General features: G+C 40.1%; 1 protein-coding gene and 1 long non-coding RNA gene across 5 annotated transcripts in view; one reads left to right on the forward strand and one right to left on the reverse strand.

The window, feature by feature from the left end:
- The window catches only part of LOC122465636, a 30508-nt gene extending 12902 nt beyond the window's left edge, over positions 1 to 17606 (forward strand). The window contains exon 3 of the long non-coding RNA XR_006290622.1: positions 17484 to 17606. This is a non-coding gene — a long non-coding RNA (uncharacterized LOC122465636). The remainder of the gene's footprint in view (positions 1 to 17483) is intronic.
- The window catches only part of CFAP54 (cilia and flagella associated protein 54), a 211857-nt gene that overhangs the window by 25407 nt on the left and 159081 nt on the right, over positions 1 to 27369 (reverse strand). For all 4 annotated transcript variants that reach the window (XM_043545723.1, XM_043545720.1, XM_037884774.2 and 1 more), the window contains 10 exons: positions 20635 to 20737; positions 18913 to 19051; positions 17478 to 17635; positions 17094 to 17279; positions 15643 to 15769; positions 12961 to 13116; positions 8357 to 8465; positions 5573 to 5678; positions 4713 to 4811; positions 2785 to 2926 (listed from right to left, as the gene is read on the reverse strand). In XM_043545723.1, the coding sequence (XP_043401658.1) occupies positions 2785 to 2926; positions 4713 to 4811; positions 5573 to 5678; positions 8357 to 8465; positions 12961 to 13116; positions 15643 to 15769; positions 17094 to 17279; positions 17478 to 17635; positions 18913 to 19051; positions 20635 to 20737 (1325 nt within the window). The remainder of the gene's footprint in view (positions 1 to 2784; positions 2927 to 4712; positions 4812 to 5572; positions 5679 to 8356; positions 8466 to 12960; positions 13117 to 15642; positions 15770 to 17093; positions 17280 to 17477; positions 17636 to 18912; positions 19052 to 20634; positions 20738 to 27369) is intronic.

Consider the following 27369-nt stretch of genomic DNA (forward strand, 5'->3'; position numbering starts at 1 on the left):
CTTCTATTTCAGCACAGAACACAGGGAATCTTTGCATCTGCAGGCCTGGCAGCACTATCTGAACTATTCCTGATTTAGTCTCTTTTCCAATTCCTTGCTGTTTTCAAAGACTACAAAATCTTCCTCTACATTCTTGCCTGTCTCTTACAACCATTCAAAAAAACCTTTGGTATTAATTCCCAGTGGCAATCTCCCAAACAACAGTTTAAGCTAATTATGTGTGCATATAGAAAAATAAGTAATGCCTCCATTATTCCCATTTTCATTGTTAAAGATCATTTCATTGTTAATTGTAAAAACAGAATGTAAATAAAATGCCCACACTGTATATAAATGAAAATTTAACAATTTCCCTCATTAGTGCCTCTAAATCTAATATTTTACATGCTGTGTTGCTCATTTTCATTTCAGTTCTCCTTTTCTTATTATGGCTTATTACTTCCTTTCTACATCCTCCATTCTCCTTTGTATTCCCTCTCAAAACAACCAGGACAAACACCTGCAACATTTGCTAAAAGAAAAATGATAAGCAATTGTCAGCCGATGGAACTCGTGCCAGACAATTAAATTAATGGAAGGCTACAGCACACGACCCATCTGTTTTTATAAACCAATCACAACACATCTATTTAACAATGGTATAGTAAGCAGTCATTGCTCCATTTCACCATCATGTATCAGACAAAATAATTCCATCTCCAGCAGTCATTTGGAATAACTGAAATTAAGTCATTAGAACAGAACGTTATCACAGCATCAAGGTTTTCTGTTTCAAAAAATATATACATCTCTGTTTTGCCTTGGTATTTACATAGCATTTCAAAATCATTGTTCCACAGCAACACTTTATTTCACTGAAATTATTTCTTAAACAAAAATTGCCATTTCATCATTTTTAATGAGCTCCATTGTTTGCAGAATAATTTTAGAGGTTGGAGGCAAAAATCTCCCTTTTCTAATTGTATACTTTATCATTCAGCAAACACGGATAATTTTTTACTTTGTTTCTCAAATGGAGCTTGATTTTTAAGGGAATCTTTTTTGTTTATTTTTACTATGAGACTGATCTCTGTGTAGCTCTAGGAACAGGGTTTGTTATGAATCAACCAATGCAAGATCAGAAAACATTATTTTTGGCTAGGTCTTACATAAAAATCTACTGAATATAATTTTTTTATTTACTGGACTGGAAAGATAGTGTTGGATAGTGGTTGAGTAATAGAGTATAATAACTAGAATAGATCATTAGGGCTGCAGGTTTGTCACTGATTTTTCTGTCTGCCTGTGACTTTTTTCCCTGTCTGTGTGACTTTCCCAAAGGCTGGGTCACTGGCCCAATGCATAGCAGAGGCCCAGGGAGCAGTGGGGAGGAAGGAGCTGGAGAGTGGACCTACCTCAGCCCAGTGAGGAGATATGAAGAGGCTGGAAAGTGAGCCTGCTCTGCATTCACCAGGCAGAGCGTTGCTCAGGTTTGGCCCCACTATCCCCGCATCATGGCGGGAGGATAGGTGGGCAAAACTTCATTGAGTGGCATTATGACCTAGCATGTGGGGGTCACAGCACCTCTGAGGTTTGGCTCACATGCCCCTCCATCATAATGGGGGAGATGTGGGGTGGTCACACCTGAGCAGTAATGCAACCCTGCGTGCTAGGTCACAACAGCTGGGGTGGGACACTGGGCCCAACCCCGGGGGACAGCAGCTGCAGGAGTCTCTGCTGCAGGGTGAGCATGGGGCACCAGGCAGAGTCCTGCAGGACAGGCACTGCAGGAGCTGCCACTACCCAGGGTGAGTGTGAGGCAGGCTTGTTCTCTAGTCCCCTCTCCCTTCCTCACAGAGTGGGATTAGGGTTGCAGTGCTGGGGCTACTGCAGGTGGGGTGGGGCAAGGAGGAAGTTTTTTTTTTTTTAATAAAAAAAATCAGGGAGCAGTCACAATAAATGTAATGACCCATGACTTTTACTGAATTTACCATGAGTGCTCCAGGATTTTTGATAAAAAATGCCATGACTAATCTGCAGCCCTAATAAGTGTTTTATAACTGCTTAATTTCAGAATTCCTTTGAAAAACAAATCAAACAGAACCTTACTGACTAGTGGTAATATTTCTTTTTTTATTCCAAATTCAGACATTCCAAGGTAAAACTAACCTTTAGAGAAAAAATCTGCCCTAACTCACCATGTGAAAAGAAGCAATGGTAGCTGACCAGAGGGTCAGGAGCCATCCCTCTGGGCATAGGGCAGGTTGGCTCAGATAATCCTGATTCAGCATGCACAGCTGTCTTAAAAAGTAACAGTTTAGCAGTGTGTCCATCCCTCCCACCACACACACTGATTTACTTGCCAACCCCAGCATGCTCACAGGGAGTTAGTTACACAGTAATGCCCCTAACTCAGTTGGCCATGGTCCCTTAGTGATACGAAGTGCTGGCAGGTGAGTTAGCTGGCACTAAAACCATTAGGAGTGTAATTTGCCCTGCTCCTGTAAGGGTGTACTGGGGCAGTGGCAGATGTTCCCTCTTCTTTAAGTCTTATACTTCTTTGCAAGGCAAGGAAGGATTTTGTCTTTACTTTACATGTATTACAAATAAAATGTATTGCAAGCATGAAAAACTAATAAGAAAGCTTTCATGTTTCTTTACTACCAAAAAACAAGTGATTGAACCTAATACCAAGGTAAACCAGATGATCTGAGTTTACATATTAAATTCACTATAATATTACATGTGATGGATATTTTCCATGGATTATTAAATGCTCTACAGTTGTAAGATATAAAGTAATACCAGACAAAAAATCTTTGTATGAAGCAAGAAGGTCCATAGAAGCAAATTCTGGGATGTTCTGTTGTGTTGCGGCTTTCACTTCGTGGCCTTTAACACTCTTCTTTCCAATTAATAGCTGAGAAGCAAGCATAGCTTCACTGACCTAAAATTAATATTTAATTTAGTCAGAATCAGGTCATTGTTATATTTTTATATATATACACACACACACACACACACACACACACACGAAAACAGACTACAAAAAATTAAGCACCCAACACCAGATGTGACTGGGGAAATCTTCCATTTCTCTCTGACAGAGTACATATCTCACTTAAATAGGTCATTACTGTTGACAACTTAATTATTACACAAGTGATTTCAAATCAGACATCCTCACCTGGATGCCACTGATGTCTGCCCACATGTCAAACGTGTATGCATACATATAAGGCACTTAATTCCTAGATTTGCATTGAATCAAAGTAAAAGCAACCTGTGTCGGACATGGCCAGGAGAGATTAAAAGCATTGCTCATACAGCATTCATTTTAAGTATTCCAAATAACATGCCTGGCAGAAGTCCCAATGAATTTTAATTCTTGTCTCTCCTGTGTTGTGTTGTCTTCACAGCTGGTAGGAGTGAAATACAGGGTATGTTTACACAGCAAAAAAACCCTGAGGCAGCGAGTCTCAGAGCTCATGTCAACTGACTTGGGCTCACGGGATTTGAGCTGTGAGGCTATAGCAATGTAGATGTTTGGGCTCAGGCTGGAGCTTTGAAACCTGGCAACGGGGGAGGGCCTCAGAGCCCAGGCTCTAGTCCGAGTCCGAACACCTACACTGTTATTTTTAGTCCAGCAATGCAATCCTGTCAAGGCTAATTTCCTACTCTGGCACTTCCAGTGCAGAAGGTGGGGCCCTGCAAGGATTCTAAAAATTAATACTGCCCACTCCAGGCTTGTATTGAACTCCCAAGGTTACAGCTTCTCTCTGACCTTGGATGGGTAGATGCTGCCACCACCCAAGTGCAAGAACCCCTTTGAGAACCCAGGAAGGCGCACATGGAAATTCCTTCCTGTGGGGTACCCTCAAGCCCTTTACACACACACACACACACACACACACACACACACACAAGAGCTGAGAAAGAAAAAAAAAAAGAAATCAGCTATTGCCACCAGCTAGTTAAACAACATGTGCAGAAACCTCTTAAGACACAAAAATCCAATTCTGTTCTTAAAAAAGGTAAATTTTATTAATAAAAAAAAGAAAGAAAATACATCTGGGAATTTAGGCATTTGCTAGATTAAAAAAAAACTACAAGGATTAAGTATCAAGAATAGCTTTCTTGAGGTTCAGTTTAAAGGTTACAAGCAAAACAAAAAGCACCTGGGGTTAGCACAGAGGAATCCACAAGCCATAAAGGAATAAGAGAGATAATCCTAATCACATCTTCCTAGATATTTCCTGATCTACTTACATATCTGGGGTTTCAAATGAGTAGTTTCTAGGTATGATACTGAGGATTTTTCATACCTGGCCCAAGCTTCTTACAGCATAGCTTCTCTGTCCATTCTCTCCAGGAGAACCACCACAGACAGACAAAAGGGGAGTCTTGTTTCAATTTTAAAAAGTTCTAGCCTTCCCATTGGCTCTTTCGGCCAGGTGCCCACTCACTTCCTTTTACCTATGCATAGCAGTGAGACTTTTTAACCCTTTACAGGTAGAGCAATTTGAGAACAGTTACTAAGGGATTTTATAGCTACTGGCTGGCTGGGTGTCCATAAAAGGGAGTCCCCCCCCCCTTCATTTATCACAGAGCCCTAGTCAACTGACCCAGGGTCTGAGACTCACTGCCACAGGATTATTATTATTATTTTACTGTGTAGCCATACCCAAAAATGGGATCAAGCACAAAAAATCTCCCCCAAATATCACACCAACCTGTGTAGCTGCTCTGATTGCAATCCAGGCCTGTGCTCTGTACACTTCAGTTACATGGGAGATTCTCTCGATAGAAGCCAAGTTTTCTTTGGGAGTAGTCTAAAATTTAGCAACAGTTCATAATTAGGTTGGTAGGTTTGCCATGGAAATACATAGTTGGTGGGGAGGAGGTCCTGGAGGAGTCATGGTAATTAAGTTACAGAAATCAGTAACATTTGTGAAAAGTCAGATGTATTTTAAAAACCACCCAAACTATATAAATGGGTCTCCCCTATATTTTTGAAGGCACATCATGATCCCGCTCTTTTACAGAGTTCTTGTATACAGCTTTTTCCATTTTTTGTCAGTAAACATTGTCTTGAGTTTTAAGTGACCTTTCTACTACCTCTTTTTTCCTTACCTACTTGACCTGTATTCCCTGATGGTGTAGTGCTTGTGACTGTACCGTGCAGTACACTAGTCTTTTGTGTCTGCAATGTTGCCCCCCATCTCCAGTTGTAAAACAGTATACAAACAATATACTGAGTAACAGCAGTCTGAAAAATGTTTGAAGTTCAGTTTATAATGATACTTTGTTTGAGAACCACAAATTCATTAGTACAGAATCTGAAACTAAGCCACAATTTTGGGGTTGTTCTTCTGACCTCAGTGTTTTCCTGTTTATTTGAAACCATTTTTACATACAACATTAACATTGCAAAAATACCATAAACCAAATTAACTAAATTAGAATCCTACCACTCTACTTTGCGTTAGTATTATTTATTTGTAATATATATTGTGGTAATGTCCACAACGTGCTAAAAGACGACATGGTCCATGCTCTGAGGAGGTTATGATCTAAAAAAAGGAGTATGTACCTTTGTTTTGGATGCCTCTATCTTAACAGTTTGCAAAGCCTCTTCCTTATATGTAGCCAAATGGAAATATAACAGTGCTATCTCCAGGTAGGATTTCCTTATCAGCCTGCAAAAATAAATACACAAATGCACTGATTTTAAGGCCAGAAGGGACTATTACGATTATCCAGTCTGAACTTTTGCATAATACAGGCTGTAGAACTCCAGTGATTCCTACATCCAGTCCATAACTCCAGTCTGAGATATAGCAGATCTTTTAGAAAAATATCCAGTCGTGATATAAAGACTTCTAGTAAGAAAGGCATACCATACCAGGCAAGAAAACCTAACAAATGGCATAACTATTTAGGAATATGCAAAATCTATTTTGTGTAATATGCAAACAAGTACTTGGTAAACAAAAAACTGTTTTTGTCAAACTGATCTGGTTCTATGTACACAATTTGTACATGTTCCTATAAGCACAATCTACTGCTTCAATGTTAGGTCACATGTCTACTGCCTCAGTTTTTCTCTCTCATGGATGGTAGATTTGGAGTATTGCTCTCCAGACAAATCTATACAAAGATCCTTCCTCTTCCAGGAATAAACAAAACGTGTCCAGACAAAGAAAACAGCCCCTTCAGCCCTGTACTAGGCTCAGCTGAGGCACGGGGAACGTAATCCCTCTCTCAACTCAAACCTGACCCTGAGACCCTAAACTTTCAAGCAGGGTGTCCTCTTCACTTTGTCTCTGGGCCATTTCCTACATATCCTTATAATCATGGGCCAAGACTCTATGGTTGGAGAGATTCTTTAATATTCATGCTCCCTGTAGGTCATTTTTCCAGGCTTCCTAATTGGCTCTCTCCATGTCCTCCTGCCACTCTGGACTCTTCCTATGTGAAACAGTCTCCTGACTATGTAGTCCTCTTTCCAAGCACAGTCACATGCTGAACTGTTGCCAATTCACAGATTTATTGTGATAAGTTCCAACAGGGACATGATTCTTGTGAAACAAAACAAGAGAGAGACACTAACACACTGCTGTGTAGACTAAGGGAAGCTGCACTAAGCAACAAAAATCAAAGATCATGAGTTCTAGACCCAGCTCTTCAAAGCTGTTAATATTTCTGTGCATGTCACAATTCTTATTCTGAAACAACATTTTACATTGTGGGGAATAACTCTCATTCACCAGTTTCACAGATTAGATAACTAAGAGCTTGCACAAGGTCACATCAGGTACAATCCAGAACAGAACCCAGGTCTCTAATACAGAACTATGTCTCATCTACTTCGCCACACATTCTTTCAGAAGGAACATGGCACATTAGATGCTTATGAAACCTACACTAACACAGTATGGTACTGTGTCACCCTCTAGAAGGGAAGCCACATATAAAGGTTTATGCCTCTGCTACTGCTTCTGTGCTCAGAGTTCTGATTCTTTGGCTCAAGTGGTAGAGGATCATGTTTTTACATGCAGAGGACCCCAGTTTTGTCCCCACAGAGAACCCAATCAGGGGCATTGCTATATTTGGCTATACTGTATGTAACCATGAGACCACAATCTGCTCCCTGAGTCAGGAACAGAAACTAACAATCTTGATGTCCAGTATCCCAAAGCTGCTCATCCTGGTCCTCACTGCCTGAATCGATTCAGGCCTCTAGGTCCTTCCAGTCTATTGCCAGCTTTTTGCTGGTAACTAATACCAAGGAACACTGTTCTCTTTCCTGTTCCAAGGCACATTTGCCCTTCTCCATCTCCATCTGTCCTTTCGGTTGTTTCTAGCTGCTAACTCTTTTAGCTTGCCAGGCTACAGGCACCTACTCCTCACCTACTCCCCCTGGGATCCCTCATACAGCTGCCCTTTCCCACATATTCAGGCCAAGCTGCTCTTGAAGTCATTGTCTGGAAAGTTCTTTAGGACTCCCAAGCTCTGGATTGGGCTTCCAGGTGCTTGAGGAAGATCCCTTGAGCAATAATAGGGTTCAGATCAGGAGCAACGGTGATAGTGCAAGACAATAGTCTTTACTATGCTATGATGTCAGGCAACCTCACTGAGACCTTGGTAGGTGGCCTGAGCTCCCCCTAGATGCTCATAGCCACTCCGCGGCTACTGTTACTCTCTCTAACATAATCAAATAGTCTTCAAGGTCATCACTTGGGTCCAATTTGGCCAGTCTGAGTTGGTTCATGCAGCCTCAGTCAGTTCTGACATTGGCACTGGACCCCTCCAGCAGCCATTTCAGGAGAAGCTCCTGGCCATCCCCGTTCTTCCTGTGCTCTTCCTGTTGCTGCTCATATTGATGTTGGTTGACTTCTAACATTCGCTTTCGGGTCACTAGTTCTGCTGCTCTTGCTTGGTGGCCAGCTGCACTGCCTGCTACAGTTGCTGGTTTTCTATCCTTTGGACGTGGACTGCAATTCATGTTTTTTAAAATGAAATAAAACCATCAACTTAAATTTAGCACTTTTTGTTCCTGGAGCTGAAACAGAGGGTACATGTTCCAAAACAAAACTGAAAGCTCTAACTTTTATCTAACGTAATATTTATGTGTTGGTTATTTCAGTGTTTATGGAAATGTATATTTAATCCCCTGCAACATTTACATTATATAAGAAACTATATCAATATTTCTTTTATCTTGGAATAGACAATCTCTCCACAAAGAGGGAAAGAAGCCTGTCCTTTATAAAAGAAGCATCACAAAAAGTCCCAGAATAAAGCCAAACACTACATAGTGGCACATATCTAAAGTGAGAAAGTATTATGAAAACTTATATTCACAGTTCCTTACCCAAAGTTTTGATCATTTCGCTGGCTCACTTTTATGGCATTCAACAGGGTTTCAGCAGCTTGTGGTGACTTATTGTTACCTGCTTCAATAATCTGGCGCTCTACCTTACCTAAGAAAAAAACACAAAGCAGTTTTGCATGATTTTATTCTTTTCTCTGCAAGACCCAAATTGCTTTTTCCTGCAGGAAACTCAGGTTGCCTTTTTTCTCCTGCTGATAAGCAAGTAATGGGCACATATTCAGTTTTCTTCAATTTGCTTTTAAATGTAATGTATGATATCAGTATGACAAGTTATTCCAAACTGAAGTATTACCCTGTATTGAAATACGTGAAATAGTTACAATAATCAACTTTGGAAACACAGTGACACCTAGATGTCATTGGAATCCAATAATGCATGTCAATATTTCAGATTGTTCTTTCCAATATATATGACTTTGAACCCGACTGCAATTAATTTAACAGGACTCTTATTTAATTCCATAGCATTTTGAAATTTGTCGCAATCCTCTCATTCTCTTTACTGTAGACTGATGCAAAGAAGTCATTTAGTGTCTCTGCAATATCCTTATCTTTCTTGATTGTGCCCCTTACTCTCTGATAAATTAGATAGGTGAACAAATGATTATCTTCAAAAAATAATGGAAGATAGGAGAAATTCAAGAGGACTGCAAAATGGCAAGTATAGTGCCAATCTATAAAAAGAATTAAGACAACCTAGGGAATTACAGACCTGTTGACTTAACTTCAGAAACTGGAAAGATAATGGAGCAAACAATTAAAGAGATCAATTTGCAAACACCTAGAAGATAATAAGGTGATAATAATCAGCATGGATCTGCCAAAAACAAAATGTGTCAAGCCAACCTAATAGATTTCTTTGACAGGCTGACAAGCCTTGCGGATAGATGTGAAGCGGTAGGTATGATATATCTTGACTTTAGTAAGGCTTTTGATACTGTCTTACATAACTTTCTCATACACAAACTAGGGAAAGACAACCGAGATGGAGCTACTATAAGGTGGGTACATAACTGGTTGCCAAACCATTTCTAGAGAGTAGTTATCAGTAGCTCACAGTCAAGCTGGAAGGGCATATTGAGTGGGGTTCTCAAAGGGATCGGTCCTGGGTCTGGTTCTGTTCAATATCTTCATCAACTATTTAGACAATGGCATAGAGAGTACGCTTATAAAGTTTGTGGATGACACCAAGCTGGGAGGCGTTGCAAGTGCTTTGGAGGATAGGATTAAAATTCAAAATGATCTGGGCAAACTGGAGAATGGTCTGAAGTAAACAGGATGAAATTCAACAAGGACAAATGAGAAGTACTCCGATTAGGAAGGAACAATTAATTGCACACATACAAAATGGGAAATGACTGCTTAGGAAGGAGTACTGTGGTAAGAGATCTGGGAGTGATAGTGGATCGCAAGCTAAATATGAGTCAACAGTATAACACTGTTGCAAAAAAAAGCAAACATCATTCTGGGATGTATTAGCAGGAGTGCTGTAAGCAAGACACCAGAAGTAATTCTTCTGCTTTACTCTGCACTGATAAAGCCTCAACTGAAGTATTGTGTCCAGTTCTGGGTGCCACATTTCAAGAAAGATGTAGACAAATTGGAGAAAGTCCAGAGGAGAGCAACAACAGTGATTAAAGGTCTAGAAAATATGACCAATGAGGAAAGATTGAAAAAACTGGATTTGTTTAGTCTGAAGAAGAAAAAACTGAGGGAGGATATCATAACAGTTTTCAAGTACATAAAAGGTTGTTACAAGGAGGAGGGAGAAAAATTGTTCTTGTCAGGGCTGGATTACCCAGTAGGCAGACTAAGCACGTGCTTAGGGCACCAGCAAAGCAGGGGGCACCAAAAAAAAAAGTTTGATATTTGATATTTCAAAAAAAGCATCGAAGTGGTCATCATGGGAAAAATCAGAACTTTGTTAGACTTCCTGACACTCCACTACACACTTTTCCCCCATTTTTCTGTTCTCTTTTTATTACTTATCCCCACCTAAACCAGGGGGGCATCCTACTAACGTAGATCGAAATAATGCGAGGAAATCACATTTGGATCATTGCAGAATGGAAGTTTCTTGGGATTGTTGGAGCTTGTGGCTCACTTTAACCCATTTTTAGCAGGCCATATCTCAAAATATGGGAGTGCTGGCAAAAGTAACCCATCATACTTATCCAAGACAATATGAGATGAACTCATTGGTCTAATGAGTGACAAAGTTCATTCAGCTATTGTGGATGAAATATGTACTGCTGGGTACTTCTGTTTATCTGTCGACTCTACACCTGATCTTTCACATATTGATCAATTGAGTATTGTACTAAGATATTTGTCTCCCACTGATGGAAAACCAGTTGAACGATTTATAATATTCCTCAATTTGAAAAGCCACACTGGTGAAGAAATGGCAAATCAAGTACTGCATTATCTGTGCCAAGTTTGCAAAATAGATTTCTCAAAGTGCAGAGGTCAGTCTTATGACAACGCTGCCAACATGTCAGGGCATTATCAAGGAATGCAGAAGAAATTTTTAGAACAGAACAAATATGCCATATTCATACCATGTGCTGCACACTCTCAATCTTGTTGGCCGCAGTGCTGATCGTTGTCCGGTGGCAGTAAGTTGTTTCTCAACAGTCCAGTTACTTTATACATTTTTCTCTGCCTTAGCACACCGATGGGCAGTTCTTAAAACATATTTGGGCAATAATCATGTGTTGAAATCTTTCTAATACTCACTGAGAGGCACATGCAGTGTCAACAAGTGCAATTCTGGAGTCCTACTCAAAGATTGTGGGTGCATTAGAAAGTATAGCTGAAGACCAATCACAAAAGGGAGAAACTATACGAGAGGCAGAAAACATTGCAAACAAGAAGCAAGGGATAGAGTTTGTATTCATGTTGACCATGTGGAATGAAATTTTACAACACTTTTACCACACAAGTCAAGCTCTCCAAGAAAAAGAATTGGATTTGAAAACGTGCAGACCTCTGTCAATCATTAGCACTTACACACTTTGAGGAATGATTTTGAAAGATTTGAAGACATATCAAAAGATTTCTTGCCTGATACTAACTACAAAGAAGCGCAGTCCCACAAGTGAATCAGGAAAAAAACAGTAAATGATAGCAATGCAACAGAAACAGCATTGAATCCTAGAGACAAATTTCGCATATCTACTTACTATGCTATAATTGATACACTTGACGCTCATATGAAGAGGAGAGGTGAAGTGTACAAAGAAGTATCAAGTTTCAGAGTAACAGCCGTGTTAGTCTGTATTCGTAAAAAGAAAAGGAGTATTTGTGGCACCTTAGAGACTAACCAGTTTATTTAAGCATGAGCTTTCGTGAGCTACAGCTCACTTCATCGAATGCGATATGCTATGCATCCGATGAAGTGAGCTGTAGCTCATGAAAGCTCATGCTCAAATAAACTGGTTAGTCTCTAAGGTGCCACAAATACTCCTTTTCTTTTTAAAGAAGTATCAAGTAGATTTTCTTTTCTGAACGATATGGACTTATCTGACGAACAATATTCACAAGGTTCCCAAAAGCTAGTTGACTCATACCCTGTTGACTTGAACATGAATCTCTGTGGAGAAGTATGGCAGTTCCACTGTTATATGCGTGCAAAATTTAATGAAATAGGAAAAATGAAATTCAGTCACATTGATCTTCATGACACAATACTGAAAGATGGAATACAATGTGTATTTCCAAATGTAGAGATTGCACTACGTATTTTTCTAACATTGATGATTACTAACTGCTCCGCAGAACGCTCTTTTTCTCAGCTGAAAAGAATGAAAAACCCTCAGAGAACAACAATGTGTCAGGACAGATTTGATTCGCTTTCCCTGTTGTGTATGGAAGCGGACATGCTTCGTGGAGTCAGTTTCGATGAGCTTATCCAGAATTTTGCAATCAGAAAATCTAGAAAAAAGCTATTTTAATTTCAGCATACATGTAAGTTTTGTGTCATTTCAAAAAATAAAAATTTTATTTTATGATATAGTATTGTTTTTATTTCAATTACATATGGGGGGCACCATAATCTTTTCAGTGCTTAGGGCTTCTAAAGGTCTTAATCCGGCCCTGGTTCTTGTTAACCTTTGAGGATAGGACAAGAAGCAATGGGCTTAATTTGCAGCAAAGGAAGTTTAGGTTGGACATTAGGAAAAACTTCCTATCAGAGTACTTAAGCACTGGAATAAATTGCCCAGAAAGGTTGTAGAATCTCCATCACTGAAGGTTTTTAAGAACAGGTTAGACAAACACCTGTCAGAGATTGTCTAGATAATATTTAGTCCTGCCTTAGTGCAGAGGACTGGACTAGAAGACATCTTGAAGTCCCTTCCTGTCCTAATGATTCTATGAAACTCCTCTTGTATTTCTGAAATATGTCATTATATACTGTACTCTTGTTAAATATATTCAAGTATAATTAAATGCAGTAGAGATATTTTTAGTCATCTGTCAATGTGGGAAATGTCAGGAGCATGTATCCATTCTAAGGCATACTGCAGGCATAAGAATAAGTTGGAAAGATAGTCATGTCACAAAACCAGGACTTTGCTTACCTTTCTGAAACAGAATTTCTGCTTCCAAATCTAATTCTCTTGTTGCGGATGTTCTGCAAAGGTCCAGTGCTGTTTCTAAGTGACTGAGAGCAGGTAACCATTGTAATGGATTATCTCTTTTAGATGTGCAAGCTACTTCTTGAGCTAATGCATGTGCTGAAAGGAAAACATTTTAGGCAGGCTTTGGTAAATTGTTTATCAAAAAACACAAATACTGTAAAAAGGAAATAACTTCCTGTCAACGAAAATTATTTTACAGTACTAAACTCCAAAAATCTAAATGGTACAAATATTTTCAGTGAGGTCCTGTGGAGCTGAGAGATCATTAAGATCTTTCAACACAATATGATGTAAACAAACCATCCTGGAAAAAAAAAAAAAAAAAAAAAAAAGGACTTGTGGCACCTTAGAGACTAACCAATTTATTTGAGCATAAGCTTTCATGAGCTACAGCTCACTTCATCCGATGAAGGGAGCTGTAGCTCACGAAAGCTTATGCTCAAATAAATTTGTTAGTCTCTAAGGTGCCACAAGTCCTTCTTTTCTTTTTGCAGATACAGACTAACACGGCTGCTACTCTGAAACCATCTTGCGTGGCTTGGTTCACATGGGCCACAGGAACCAGACCTTGCAGAGGACATTTGGAAGGACTGGCAGTGAATCATTCCCTAGTTGCACTTGAACTTCAGATTCTATACAAAACCAACATTGCCAGGAATCTCCAAATGTCAAAGCCCCTTTTGCAACCTTCAGATCTAGAGGCTTCTTTGACATTTTCCATGGAACTCTGCAAAGCTTATCTATTCTCCTAGGCTTTTCCTAAAAGTTTAGGCTGAAGGGTAAACACTGACCAAATGAGGTCATTATTTTGCTGGGTGATTTATATTGTGTGAACTGGAATTATATGGATGGTAAGTCACTGTACTTGGAACTCTTCTCTTTATTTTTGTATATTTTAAACATTTGTACAAGCACCTTTGGGAATACAACTTTAATGAAGAGAAAGAAAAGAACCGGAGCTACTGAGATTACATCATAATTAAAGTTACACAATCTTGGTTCCAGTTCACACTGTAAATACCACACTGTAGAGTCAGGTGTGCATACAGTGTCTCACATCACATATGGGCAGCTGAACCATCAAATACCATTTGAAACACTGACATTGCATTTCCCCCTCTCCCCCATGGTTATTGTAGGCGGTCACAGTATTGCCACCCGTACTTCTGCACTGCCTTCAGAACTGGGCCCTCGGCCAGCAACCACCACTCTCCAGCCACCCAACTCTGCAGGCAGCAGCACAGAGGTAAGGGTGGCAATTCCATACCATGCCATCCTTACTTCTGTGCTGCTGCTGCTGCTGGCAGTGCTGTCTTCAGAGCTGGGCTCTCGGCCAGAAGCCGCCACTCTCTGGCTACCCAGCTCCGAAGACAGCACTGCCATCAGTAGCAGTGCAGAAGTAGGGGTGGCAATAATGCAACCCTCCTATAATAACCTTGCAACTCCCCCACATTCCCCTTTTGAGTCAGGACCCCTACAGTTACAACACCATAACATTTTAAATTTAAATATCTGAAATCATGAAATTTATTATTTTTAAAATCCTCTGACCGTGAAATTGACCAAAATGGGCTGTGAATTTGGTGGGGGCCTAACTATATCATAGCCATCTTTGTGAACCAAAGAGACCACTCTGCCTTGTCCTAAATACTGATATCTGTAATCTACCATGATTCAGATACTACACCAGTGGTGGGCAACCTACAGGCTGTGTGTGGCTCACGGGCCGCAGGTTGCCCACCACTGCACTACACCAAAAGACAATTGGCGGGAGGGAATATGCAGACAAGATTAATATTGTTTGTGTAACTTTAGCTATGAATGTCCTGACTTTTTAAACATTTGGCTTTTTACTGACAGAGGTCCGGTAATGATTTAATTTAATTTAAACATCAAACAGAGTTTAAAGCTTTTTTCTGAGTATATTCAGTACATTTCCAAGTAATGTGCCAAAAAATATCATGCACTGCTAGTTACACTAGACAAATGAAGCAGAATTTATTTGTTCATTAACAGCTCACACACAGCATTAAACATTATAACTTATTTTATTGAGAGAAGGAATATTGGCCCAGATTATCTCCTATTCTTTTTTAAAAAATGTTTAGTTACCATAACAACTGTTCTCTGAGATGACTCCCCATGGGGATCCATACATTAGGGAGTTGGAATATATATGGGCAATTCTCAGAGAATAAATGCTGTGTGTGGCACTCAGCATGGTATTGTTAACTTCTGCTTGGAAAGAATGAAAGTTATTAATTTAAAACTACACATTGCACTTGGCAGTTGTAAAATAAATGGATATGTGAATGCAAATTATATGGAATATAGTAACATGCATTATACAAAACTATAATATTTATGTAAAAATCATATTTTTAAAATGTTTATGGTTGTTGTAATAGTTGTACCTTGTCCGTATAGTTGTTTTGCTATTTGCAATGACTGTATCCATCTACTGAAGATTTCAGAAGGAAATATTTTCCTTACATTTTTACCATTACTTAATGAAAAATTGATGTAATTCATACCCCTCTGGTACTATTTCAGTTAATCTGATATTAGTTTTCAACTATTCATCAGACCCATTACTTCAACAATGTACTTGATTTTTCTTACCAATTCTCATTTTGACTTTTGCCAGTACGTTGATAGCTGGCAAGTAATTATTTTTCAAAGGAACCACAGGACTTGTCAATGCAGGGTCTTCTATGTACTGTTCGATTGGTTCTCCAAGGGTAAAAATCTAGTAAAAATGTATTTTATAAAGATAATTATACACAATACAAACCATGTGATCCATATTATATACATCCAGGTTGCAATTCTGCACTTTGAATGTATACAAGGGTCTGTGCTCATAGATCCAAAGACCCACTGACTGACTTCATTATGTCTTATGAAAGCGCACTGAAGAAGGGCTTGATACTCCTGAACTGCTGAATTAACACCAAGTGTCCTCTCCATTGAGAAGAAAGTTCCTCTAAGTTGGGTACTTCAAACTGTATCCCAGATGGGACAGACACAAGGTCAATGAGCTCATGATCAGGTTTACAAGTCTCAGCCTCTGAAACAGGATAAGGGCTCCAGAAACAAATTCCCTCACACCAGAAAGTCATCAAGAAACAGAACCTCTGACACCTTAGTTCTGGAGATGGAATGCTGCTACTGCCAGATTTGGAGAAAAGATCTTGAAGCCAGTGAGAGATTGTCTCACAATAATATAAATTCATGTGCCAAAACTACAAGCACTGTTGACATAGGAGGAGTCAAGACAATTAGGAACTGCAGTTATGCAGGCTGTAAAACTATTCAGGTTAGCAAGTTCCACAGGTGGAATTCTAAGAGGACAGAGTGGTCCATTTCATTCTTGATCATATAGGTTTGGGGACATAACAATTTAATAGTTTAAGCCACTGCATGTCTACACTTAAGGAAGGAGAGAGTTTAATCTGAAAGCTTCTTTTGTGAGCCAGTATCAGGAGTGGTCAGAAAATGAAGAAGGGCATGTCTACTTCCAAATAATGAAGGAAATAGCATATTGCTATAAACTTATGTTACAGGTGTTATGCCTTTAGATGAATTTTAACTGTATGTAAAATCACTTTATTTACACCATTTCAGTTTATTTTTGTGAATATCTATAAATACTAAATATTGCTATTTTATACTTGATTTCTGGTTTGGTTTCAGTCCAGATTTTCAGAGGTGTGGAGCACTCTTTGACTTCAGTGAGAGCTGTGGGTGCTCAACATCCTTGAAAATGAGGCCATTTATTTCAGTACCTACATAGGGATTTGGGTGCCTAAGTGCTTATCCATTTCAAAATGACACAGGATAGTATTCAAAGTACAGATTATCTACATCTGCATCTAAAACCCTTGTTGAGTCTGTAGGAATTTGGTAAGGTCTAATTTTGTACATTGTATAATCTGAAGGAAATTGGATTATATGCCCCCTTTCTTTCCAATGAGTTGCTAAAATAGTTTCCAGAGTATGTCACAAATGAGAAGAGTATGAGAAGTTTGCAAATCGCATGAAACTAACATAAATCACCAACATACCCTCACCTGTTTAATGGTAAATTTGTGAGCCAGAATTAACAAATTTAATCGTTCGACTGCAGAAGAGTGATGCTCTGTGTCCTCATCCGTTTGTGTTGTCAATATGTCAGCCAGCAGAAGCATACTTTTCACTAGTGTTAAAGAAGCCATTGGGGAAATAAATGGCTTTTCTTGGAGTAAATTGATTATATCCTATTTAAACACAGATAAAATAAACCAATTTAACCAATGTTATTGTTTGTTTATAAAGGCACAAATAAAATGAAAAAGTATGTTTATATTCACATTATCTAAGAGGTATTAACTATTTCAGGATTAATTTACCCTGGCAGCAGTTTTATTTGGCAAAAACCAAAAAAACTAACAACTGTTCTTTGTTTTCATTCAAACCTGCAGAAGAAGCTTAATGCCGGTCACCGGGCGCCTTTCTTGCAGGTCAAGTATAACAGCTTGCACCATCACTTCAGCCTGTGTCTCAATGTCACTGAAGGCCTCTGCTTCTATTATTACTTCATTTATCAGACTTGAGCAATCATTCATGTCATTTTCTAAAACAAATAAGGGGATTAAAAATAAAAATAAGATTAAAATTTTACAGTACCTTTCTCTTCCACACTTTAAGGTTGCATCCACTCTGAAAAATGACTATAAAAGTGATATAATGGGCTTCCATGTTTACTGTGTTTCACTGATTTCAATATCAAATGTGTTCAATTTACAAGAAAAAATGGTTTGTTTTCAAATTGTCAGCATTGCCAACACACACAAGTTGGGTTCTTTTCTTCTGAGGCATCAGTAGAAGTAATGAAGTAATGAAGATTCTGCAAGCCTGAGGATATTCTCCAATTACACCTGCTCAACTCCACTATTGTCTTCAAAAATCTTCTGCCAGTTACAACTTTGAAACTCCATTATCCTTTATATGGGCTGCACAGGTGCAATTCAGAGCAGAGTTGGCCTGCAAACCTATGTTAGTAGAGATGATACTCATGCCAGAAAGACCACAGCTTATGAACCCTTGTTGAGCTTGTACGACTTGAAGTAGGAAAAACATCAGCTCAATTTACAATTAAAAAAATTCAGTCTGGAATCAATAAGACACACTAAATGTTCCTGTTTTACAGTCACCTTTCAGAGTGGAAGTAGAATTATATATAAATTGTAAATACATAATTTTAACATATATGTTAATGTACATGTATACATAATGCAATATAGTTAACACCAATACATCATTGTGTAACTGATGAAATATTAACTAACAATCTTATGTACAAAAAAAATTCCCTAGCAATTTTGTGCAATTAGTGGCATAAAGTATTTTTATACTGTCATGCTCAAATGCCTGGAAATAAAAGAAACTGGAACAGAACATTTCCATTTATGGGAGCTATATGAAGTCAGCACAGCAGAGGCTTATTTGAGGTTTGTTCAAAATAGAGATATGTAGCAGCAATAAATTTTAAAAATTAAGTGTGCCTATTTAACTTAATTGCTTTAAAGCACATCAATTTTTTTATTACATATTTGATTTTTCAGAAGGTAATGAGCATTAAATGAGCCTTCTTTGATTTAATGGCTTATACTTTATAAACTAGAGGGAAAGACCAAATTCAGAAACAGAATATTTTCCTGGCTGTATTGGCTGAATTCAGTATAAACAGTTGTTTACTGATAGTGCTAACATTAATATTTTATTATTTGTACTGTAGTAGAGATTGGGATAAGAGGACCATTATGCTGGGCACTATACAGACACCCAAGAACATATGGTCCCTGTCCAATGAGCTTATAATCTAAAATACTAAAGCAAAGACAGTAGTACCTTTCATGTCACAAATGCCACGGATCTGCGCTGTTAGTGCAGTCACTAATGCCATGCGACATCTCAGCCACAGACGTATGTTCATATGTTCTTGTGCTATTACATTGCAAGGCAGCGGAGTACTGTCTACATAAGAATCCTGGTCATATTTCCAAAGTCAATAAAAAAAAAATTATTCTGTGAATAAACTACTTTAACACAGACAATGCAGAACTGTTTGTGTTAAGTTTATGTATTTGTTAGTATAATATAAATCAAAATAATACAAATATTTTAAAAATAGCATAGTTATAATTAAAAGTTTATTCAGTTTGGCTCAATCATTTTTATTACAGATGTCAAATTATGATTTATTAAGTTAAAACCCGATGAAATAATGAAATCTACAATGAAAATTAAACTGTGGTAATGTGAGAACAAATAAATATGTAATATGTGTAGAATATGTGCCGGTGATGAGCACGTGATAAATTCAAGGACCAGGTGATAAAGAGCATTTGTTATACACTTTTGATCACCTCATCTGCAGTCTGCACACTAATCCACTGAGACTAATTCTAACATTTCAGATGTCTAAGGCACCTCAAGCAGTTGTCTTCCAAAACAAAACCTACCACAGAGTTCAGGCTCCCAAGCCAATCTTTTATACCACCTCCAATCCATTACAAATAGCTTTTCTGAGACTGTGTTCTGCAGCCCAGATATCAATAGCTTGTGCCATCAGAACACAAGAGATGAGCATGGCCAGAGCTTGTTGTTTAGCTAGTATCACAATTATATACTTCAACTCACATTCTGCTTTTAGTGACACCCATTCAACATAAATGGCTTGCATGTTTGCAAAGATTGATGAAAATTAGATATAAGGCTGGATTTTGACCTTCAAAATCAGTTTCCTTTAATGATATTGTATGTTGAGAGCCTTAACAGTTACTGCAGTCCATCTTACATTTTAATTGTCACTGCTGGAGCTACAATATGTGGGACTGTCAAGATAATAAAAGACCTCAGTCAAAATTCTGTCAATCCTTAGACAAGTATTGAGAATTAGGAGATTTGATCAGACACTCTTCTAATTTTAGATCTCAGTGGTGATGTGTACTTCTCTCTCAGGCTCTTCCAGTGAAATGCTCTCACTCAATACATTTGCTTATACAATTTACGTATAGTAAAGTCAATCACGTATTTATTATATAGCATCCAAAAGTGTCTGAAGAGGTTTGAAGTTCAAATCTATATTTTACAGTATAAAAGAAAATCCTGGATTTGTATACTGTAGCACAACTACTGGGAGGAGGTTAGGTCAATACAATAAGGTATTTCTCTGGTGGTCTTTTTTCTTGTTTTGCTTTGCTTTTTATGGGGTTTATAGGCAGAGGAAATGTTGATGCTAAAATATGCAACATGAAAAAGTATCCTAATTGCATTTACAATACTCCCACAGCATATTAACTACTATGATGGCAACTAAAAGTCAATGTTTAGCAACAGTAACCACACAGAGTTATCAGATATATCAGACCTCTCCTATACTAAGACTAACAGTAAATTTAATACTTCAGATACCACTGCTTAATAGCTGTAGATAAATGCATGAGTGGTGATCACCGCACCACCATTTCTAAAAGAGGTTCAGCAGTGTGCTCAATTTGACATTTTGATGCAAGACTTTACATAGCAAGCAAACAATAATTTACAAAGTTAATCTGTATCAATACATACTCGATGCTTTGTTTGCTGTATATTTAGCTGAATATGTGGAACATTCTTCCTGAAAATGATTGCATCCTGAAGAAGTCGAATTGCAGAGAAAGCCAAAGCAGCACTGATAGGGAACATATTGTTAAAAAACAAAAGTATGTATCATTTTATGCTTTTATGTAATCATTCTGATGTCTAGACCATTTCTGATTGTGAATCAGCAGTTATAGACTAGATTTTTCTTAATTAATACAAAAAAATGTATCTATAGCATATATTGAATTTACAAAAACAATGAGGAGTCCAGTGGCACCTTAAAGACTAACAGATTTATTTGGGCATTTTGTTGGTAAAAAACCCACTTCTATGCAGAGTTATTTCCTGTGGCCACCAAGCTCCCCTCACCCACCGCCTCCCCTCCCCCAGCGCGCCGCGTCCTGGCTCCTCTGCCTACCTCCAGGTGCTTCCTGCCGCCAAACAGCTGTTCGGCAGCACTTAGCGCTTTCCAGGAAGGAGCGGGGAGGAGACAGAGAAGAGGCAGGGCAGGGGCGGGGATTTGGGGAAGGGGTTGGAATGGGGGCAGGGAAGGGGTGGGAAGAGGCGGGGTAGAGTCGGGGCCTCATGGAAGGGGTGGAGTGGGGGCGGGGCCAGGGGCTTTTGTATCTTTGTATGAAAAGGTGTCGGTAATACAGCCCTTTGGCCAATGTACTAGTCCTCATGTGGTCCTCATGGTGATTTGAGTTTGAGATCCCTGACTTAAAGTCAGACAAACCTGTTAATAGAGGCTGTACCACTTTCTGCATGCTAGGAAAGGAGAGGACACACCCTTCTTCCTTGGTATCCCTTTGTAACTATACCTCAGGCTTTTGCCAAGTCCCTGTAGAGAGGCTTCTCTCTTCCCAAGATTGAATCAAGAGACTTCCTTTACATAGTCTCCAGTAAGCAGTCACATGGTATTTGGAAGTTGCCCCCTCACAATCATTCAACGTTGCTAGAGACTGATTTTCAGTAACCTTTAATATAAAAGGGCTGTAACAGGCACACTGAGAAGCACATACATGCAACCCAAGGCCCAGTGCTCTATGAACCACAGTACTGTGAACATCAAGTGTTCAAAAATCATCAGTCAGCGCCCCCCTCCCCCCGACATCATGAGATTGGCTTGAAAATAATAAATGATGGGCTTTTTTTCTTTGCCTTCTGGTTTCTGAGCCTGTAGACTGCACTTGGGTCACATTTTCAAGATTTTCTTTGCAACCACAAGGGCAATAAACTTCATTTTTAAAAAAACCTAAAAGGTAAGATTCTTGTGCAACCTCGTTCTAGCAGTTAAGGCATTAGGAAAAAATATGAGTGTTGGCAACACTCTAATTAAACAGTGCTTCTTTGAAAAAGAGAGGACTTACCAGCTACACTGATATTTTATGACTGAAAAGGAATCTCCAACAATTGCAAATATAGATGGAAATCCCACATTTTGTCAAAAGAATGAAGGTATTTTCAAGACAGGAAAATGTTTGGGAAACTGATCTAGTGGGAAAATCTTTTCTAACAAATGCTCTTGAGCCAAACATAGGCCCACCCTCCAGAGAATGTGCTCCTTGTAACAGCTGTCCCCAACTTTCTACTGAATCAGAGCTACAAGCAACAATGTCACACGTGTAGTTACACCATATGAGTTATATGTATTTTTCCAACCTTCCCATCTTTCACCACATTTCTGAAACGTTATTGCTTTTCTGTGATATTGAACAATGCAAAGTATTTCCAAGCTACCATAACTCAAAAGGCAAAAGCTCCAACTTCTTGTTGGAAGGCATAAAACTATTCCACAAATTAATTGTTCAAAAATGATAAGCCAGGTTAATTTACACTGCGGCCTCTTTGCACAGCTCTGGCAATGTAAAGCTGCCTTAAAGTGAGAGTAAATATAATTTAAGGCCTCTAAATACTGTAAATGGGAATCAGACTGTGAAATTTGAAAAATGCTAGATTGAACGTTCTAGAAGACACAGTCCTTTATTTATGCAGAAAACAGACAAAGGATGAACAGCAGTATTCTAAGGTTACTCACATACTCCTACCAATATGTGTCAACTGCACACTGGACTGACTTAATTGATTCAGTACACAAAGAGCCTCAAACAGTAATGAAAACCAAGAAAGCGGTTTTGTAGTACTTGTGGCACCTTAGAGACTAACAACAAAAGCTTATGCTCAAATAAATTTGTTAGTCTCTAAGATGCCACAAGTACTCCTTTTCTTTTTGCGAATACAGACTAACACGGCTGCTACTCTGAAACCTGTTTTAGTACTGCTTAGTCTTCCCACTCTTCCCAACTGAATCCTTAAAGACTGATTTGCCACCACTTTATTCCAGTTTTACATAATGGTGAAGAACTACCTACATCCTGCACCTTGTGAGTAGTCCCATTGAGTTCAATGGGATTACTCTTGTGCATAAAGGTACTCAGGGCTATCAGTGTTTTTCAGGATAGGGACTGTAATGTGGAAGACACCCAGTGAGGCCAGTGATGGGGCTGGTATGGTACTGGAGGTGAGTTCTGCCTAGACCAGACATTCCAGTCCTTTCACTTGTTATGAGAATGGAAATGGTTCCTGAAGGAGGCCCTGGACTCCCTGAAGTGGAAAAAGAAGGAACTCACTTCAGAATCCGAGGTGGCAGCAGAGAACTATGAAGCCAGGGTGGTGCAGTACCGGGCAGCATAACCACAAATCAGGTTTGTGATCTATGATGCAACTATGGTACCGGCAGCAGCATTGAGGGTTTCCTAATCTGAGGTGGCGCAGTTACTTACGGTAGTCTCTGAGCCAACACTAAGGAGATTGAAGAAAGCAGTACAGGACTCAAGGTCACAAGGACCAAAACAGATCCAAATGTTGGCGGCAACATATGCATCACTTGTGTGATGGTTCCACATGGCACTGTTGGTCTGGATGGTTGGCAAGGGAGGTACCAAAAGGCTCAGCAGAACTTATGCAGCTTTGTAGGCCTCCAGAGTGGTCAGTACCAAAAGGGGCCTTTGCCCTCACATCCCCATGCTCAGCAATAATGGCTCCACCATCTGCACTGATGAAGTAACTGATCTCAGTGGCCCCAGAATGGGTACTAGAGTCAATGGCTTTGCTCATGAGATCCACTAAACTGCAGTACCGGGGAGCGGTCAGCCAAAGGGCACACTGTACTTTCAATACAAGACTGGCTAACTTCTGCAGCCAAAGAGTCCCGTACAGAGGAGTTTGATGAAGTCAAAGCGGTCCTCTTCTTAGGCTTCAGCAGCTGAGGGTGCTCCAAGTGCTTGTACCTCTTTGAAGACTGTCCTGGTTAGTGGAATTGTCACAGGGTTCACTTACCACTGCTGGCCACTGTGGGGAATAGCTCTGCCAGTCTGCACCCTCCCTCCAGTGGTGTCTTCTCCCATCTTGTCTCATTCTGCTGCCTCGCTCATTCCCAGATCTGCAGCTTCCTCTTCATGGCTTGGCCCTCCAGCCAGATCATTAAAGTCTTCCCCTCTGGAGAATTCAAAGTCCTTCCAGAGCCTGTTGTCTAGCTGGTGTCTCCACTGCGCTGTGCCACTACCCAGTGGCTGGTAAGGGAACCCAGACTCACCCTCTACACAGGGTTTCAGACCCTATAACATGCAGCTAAAGGCTATATCTCCTTAGTCCTTGCTGCAGTTTCCTGGGCTTCTTCCTACCTTACTAACTTCTCCCCTCCCTGGGTTTGCCACCCTCCAACTCCCTCTACTCAGGGAGTGACTGTAGCCTACTTCCTTGCAACCTTTTACACCCTTGCAATAGCCAGCTACTTGGCTATATACTGGCCCCACCTGTTCCTAATTAGTGGCCTGCTCCCCGGCTCCTCCTCCAGGTGCACCTGGGGGATTTAAATGGCCTGCCTAGCCACCTTAACCCCAGTGTGGGACAGATGCCCTGTCACAGGAATCTCCTCCTGTCTCTGTCTATAGGTAAGGCCAGGGGAGCACTTCTGAAAGGAGTGGTTAAGGAACTCCCTCAATCTGACTGATCTGGTTCTGATGCTGGGCAAAGGGCAGTCTCCATGGGGATGTATCTGAGATACTCTTATTTTGTTTCCTTGTTCTAGTCTTGAAACCCTGGCAGTCTGGATTGCTCTCCCTGACGTGGCTCTTACCCAAATACTTCAAACAGCAGGAGTCAGGGTCACTCAGATTCACAGGCATTGGTTTGTGACCCCTGGAGCAGGGCTTGAAGCCAAGGGCCCTTGGCATAGGCTTCCTAAAGCCCAGATCCACTAACTATTGACATTAAGGCTATAAAAGGAAAACAAAAAGAAAAGGAAAAAGAGGTCCAAGGAAACAAAATGAGTATCACTAACTACAACTAGGCTAACTACTAATTATCAAAAGCTAGAAAGAGGAACGAGTACACTCTAAGAACAGACAGTAAGAAGGAACTGAAGGATGGGCAGGGCAGTTCTGCCTTTTATACCCTCAACTCAGAGCAGGAGGCAGAGGTGTGGCACCCCTCTATTACTTGGGAAAACTCTCTGGCATTGGTGTGCAAGGCACACACACATCTAGTGTAATGGACATATGCAAACATTTGAAGATTAAGTACCGTACTTCCTTCCTGACCACTTTGGATCACTGAACCACCCATCTATAAGGCCGACTGAACATCTACCTTGCATTGGAGAGCCCCAAAAGATAATCAGCAAATGCTTGACACACACTGGTACCTTGACACCGTAAAAAGAGGTTCCAGTCTGAAGCAAATTGTAAGCCAAGAGAGAAACATTACGTAGTTGGATACTGACAAGAGAGTTTCATAAAATTGACATAGCAATCAAAAGGGTAGAGCAGTCATTGCATACTGGTCAGTTATTTCTCTTGGGGAAATTTACAGCAGCATTAATCTGCTTGACAGGAACAGTGAACCACAAGGATTACATGAGGAGAAATGTCCACAGGCAGTCTACAAGTTCTCATTTCCGCATCTACACTAAATACCTTATTAACTCTGATACAAAAGCACCAGTCCTGCTGCCTGGACTTCAGGGAAACTTCTGTCTTCTTTTAAATAATCTAAAGAAAATTCAGCTGAAAGATTATATAGTTGTGCTATCCCAATGTCTTCAGTTAATTTGTGAATGTTTGTACAGCACTTTGAAGATGGAGAATGGTAGATAAGTCCAATATATAATTAGTATTAGTCCATGTATTTAAGAGAAAATCTTCTCTTTGGTAGGCTCTGAGTCAAGGCTACATGAGGATTCAGCTGGATGACAGACAATTTATTAGAACACCAGAAAGGGGAATTGCAGTTCAGCATGATAATAGTGGGAGAATGGAACGGTAAACTAAAACATGAGTGATTAGCCCATAGAATCATAGAATAGAATCATAGAATATCAGGGTTGGAAGGGACCCCAGAAGGTCATCTAGTCCAACCCCCTGCTCAAAGCAGGACCAAGTCCCAGTTAAATCATCCCAGCCAGGGCTTTGTCAAGCCTGACCTTAAAAACCTGTAAGGAAGGAGATTCTACCACCTCCCTAGGTAACGCATTCCAGTGTTTCACCACCCTCTTAGTGAAAAAGTTTTTCCTAATATCCAATCTAAACCTCCCCCATTGCAACTTGAGACCATTACTCCTCGTTCTGTCATCTGCTACCATTGAGAACAGTCTAGAGCCATCCTCTTTGGAACCCCCTTTCAGGTAGTTGAAAGCAGCTATCAAATCCCCCCTCATTCTTCTCTTCTGCAGACTAAACAATCCCAGCTCCCTCAGCCTCTCCTCATAAGTCATGTGCTCTAGACCCCTAATCATTTTTGTTGCCCTTCGCTGGACTCTTTCCAATTTATCCACATCCTTCTTGTAGTGTGGGGCCCAAAACTGGACACAGTACTCCAGATGAGGCCTCACCAGTGTCGAATAGAGGGGAACGATCACGTCCCTCGATCTGCTCGCTATGCCCCTACTTATACATCCCAAAATGCCATTGGCCTTCTTGGCAACAAGGGCACACTGCTGACTCATATCCAGCTTCTCGTCCACTGTCACCCCTAGGTCCTTTTCCGCAGAACTGCTGCCTAGCCATTCGGTCCCTAGTCTGTAGCGGTGCATTGGATTCTTCCATCCTAAGTGCAGGACCCTGCACTTATCCTTATTGAACCTCATCAGATTTCTTTTGGCCCAATCCTCCAATTTGTCTAGGTCCTTCTGTATCCTATCCCTCCCCTCCAGCGTATCTACCACTCCTCCCAGTTTAGTATCATCCGCAAATTTGCTCAGAGTGCAATCCACACCATCCTCCAGATCATTTATGAAGATATTGAACAAAACGGGCCTCAGGACCGACCCCTGGGGCACTCCACTTGACACCGGCTGCCAACTAGACATGGAGCCATTGATCACTACCCGTTGTGCCCGACAATCTAGCCAGCTTTCTACCCACCTTATAGTGCATTCATCCAGCCCATACGTCCTTAACTTGCTGACAAGAATGCTGTGGGAGACCGTGTCAAAAGCTTTGCTAAAGTCAAGAAACAATACATCCACTGCTTTCCCTTCATCCACAGAACCAGTAATCTCATCATAAAAGGCGATTAGATTAGTCAGGCATGACCTTCCCTTGGTGAATCCATGCTGACTGTTCCTGATCACTTTCCTCTCCTCTAAGTGCTTCAGGATTGATTCTTTGAGGACCTGCTCCATGATTTTTCCAGGGACTGAGGTGAGGCTGACTGGCCTGT

Source organism: Chelonia mydas, chromosome 1 (genome assembly GCF_015237465.2).
Source record: "Chelonia mydas isolate rCheMyd1 chromosome 1, rCheMyd1.pri.v2, whole genome shotgun sequence".
NCBI lineage: Eukaryota > Metazoa > Chordata > Testudines > Cheloniidae > Chelonia > Chelonia mydas.